General features: G+C 39.2%; 1 protein-coding gene across 1 annotated transcript in view; it reads right to left on the bottom strand.

The window, feature by feature from the left end:
* LOC114551694 (laminin subunit alpha-1-like) overlaps positions 1 to 2,500 on the bottom strand; it is a gene marked incomplete at its 3' end in the record, with an annotated part of 64,459 nt that overhangs the window by 10,360 nt on the left and 51,599 nt on the right. The window contains 1 exon segment of the mRNA XM_028572662.1: positions 812 to 929. Within this exon segment, the coding sequence (XP_028428463.1) occupies positions 812 to 929 (118 nt within the window).

The following is a 2,500-nucleotide window of genomic DNA, read 5'->3' as shown; positions in this document are numbered from 1 at the left end:
CTGATAGTATGAAGGTAGTTTGTATCTGATAGTATGAAGGTAGTCTGTATCTGATAGTATGAAGGTAGTCTGTATCTGATAGTATGAAGGTAGTTTGTATCTGATAGTATGAAGGTAGTTTGTATCTGATAGTATAAAGGTAGTTTGTATCTGATAGTATGAAGGTAGTCTGTATCTGATAGTATGAAGGTAGTCTGTATCTGATAGTATGAAGGTAGTTTGTATCTGATAGTATGAAGGTAGTCTGTATCTGATAGGTAGTCTGTATCTGATAGTATGAAGGTAGTTTGTATCCGATAGTATGAAGGTAGTTTGTATCTGATAGTATGAAGGTAGTCTGTATCTGATAGTATGAAGGTAGTTTGTATCTGATAGTATGAAGGTAGTTTGTATCTGATAGTATGAAGGTAGTTTGTATCTGATAGTATAAAGGTAGTTTGTATCTGATAGTATGAAGGTAGTCTGTATCTGATAGTATGAAGGTAGTCTGTATCTGATAGTATGAAGGTAGTTTGTATCTGATAGTATGAAGGTAGTCTGTATCTGATAGGTAGTCTGTATCTGATAGTATGAAGGTAGTCTGTATCCGATAGTATGAAGGTAGTTTGTATCTGATAGTATGAAGGTAGTCTGTATCTGATAGTATGAAGGTAGTTTGTATCTGATAGTATGAAGGTAGTTTGTATCTGATAGTATGAAGGTAGTTTGTATCTGATAGTATGAAGGTAGTTTGTATCTGATAGTATGAAGGTAGTTTGTATCTGATAGTATGAAGGTAGTTTGTATCTGATAGTATGAAGGTAGTTTGTACCTGACAGGACAGTCCCGTGTATCCCGGTGGACAGATGCAGGACTCAATCAGTCTGGCCACGCCTCCTTCCTCATCTAGCCCCGCCTCCACTGCTGTCTCCATGGTGATGTTAGAGATCCTTCAGAACACAGACAGGAAATGACATCACAGCTGTCAGTGGTGTAATGTAAATAGTACATTTACTCCAGTACTAAAAAATAATAATCACGATTATTTAACCTGATTCCTCATTAACATTTGGATATAATGGATAGAGTCCAGGGTCTCATCTGTTAGTGTCCTTTATCTCACAGAAAGAGTCTTTGGATCAGAATAACATCTGTTTTACTACTGTTACACATATCACACATAACGTTACACAGCTAATGAACAGTTCATAACGTTACACAGCTAATGAACAGTTCATAACGTTACACAGCTAATGAACAGTTCATAACGTTACACAGCTAATGAACAGTTCATAACGTTACACAGCTAATGAACAGTTCATAACGTTACACAGCTAATGAACAGTTCATAACGTTACACAGCTAATGAACAGTTCATAACGTTACACAGCTAATGAACAGTTCATAACGTTACACAGCTAATGAACAGTTCATAACGTTACACAGCTAATGAACAGTTCATAACGTTACACAGCTAATGAACAGTTCATAACGTTACACAGCTAATGAACAGTTCATAACGTTACACAGCTAATGAACAGTTCATAACGTTACACAGCTAATGAACAGTTCATAACGTTACACAGCTAATGAACAGTTCATAACGTTACACAGCTAATGAACAGTTCATAATGTTACACAGCTAATGAACAGTTCCACACACCTAACACAATGTCACATCACATGTTCACTCACTATGACCACTACTAAACACTGGGCCAAAATATTAACAATAATGTCGCCGTCAGTGGGCTTATTTGCTAGCTAACCTTGGGAAGAATCCAGCACATAGACGGTACCATAGAGTAACGTTAGGTGAAACAGCTGATTTAACACCCTGCTCATTTACATACCGTTTAACAACTAAATGCTGAGGGAACATTACTATGTTTTTCATGTTGTTTTGAGCAGTATGCCTATGCACCCCCACTAAGCTGGAACCAGTTTAAACAGTAAGTGAATACAGCGTGTCGGGGGAATACGTCTATAGACAGTGTACTACAGCGGGGGGCAAAGGCAGAGGGACCACAGGGTTAGCTAACGTTAGCTGTTCCCAGACAACTGAGTTGGTTTTGCCTTTTTGCTCACCAAACGCTGCCGCCATCTTTACTCGCTGAGGTTTAAATTCCAGCGGATGATATGACCACGACTGGCCCGGGGGCGGGGGGGCATTCATTCAGAAAACAAAACAAAATAATCGTATGTTCTCTAATATATTAATCGTGGGGTGGGGGGGGTGATCGTTGGGAGCCCTATACAGTACTGTACTTCAGTCCAAATGTTGAGGTACTTGTACTTTACTTGAGTCTTTTCTTTTCATGTCCCTTTTACTACATTTCAGAGAACAATGTTGTACTTTAGTATTCAGTGTGTGTGCGTGTAAATACGTGCGTGTGTCTGTGTGTGTGTGTCTCTGTGTGTGTGTGTGTGTGTGTGTGTGTGTGTGTGTGTCTCTGTGTGTGTGTGTGTGTGTGTGTGTGTGTGTGTGTGTGTGTCTCTGTGTGTGTGTGTGTGTGTGTGT

Source organism: Perca flavescens, unplaced genomic scaffold, assembly GCF_004354835.1.
Source record: "Perca flavescens isolate YP-PL-M2 unplaced genomic scaffold, PFLA_1.0 EPR50_1.1_unplaced_scaf_34, whole genome shotgun sequence".
Classification (NCBI taxonomy): Eukaryota; Metazoa; Chordata; class Actinopteri; order Perciformes; family Percidae; genus Perca; species Perca flavescens.
This window is presented reverse-complemented; position numbering and strand designations above follow the sequence as displayed.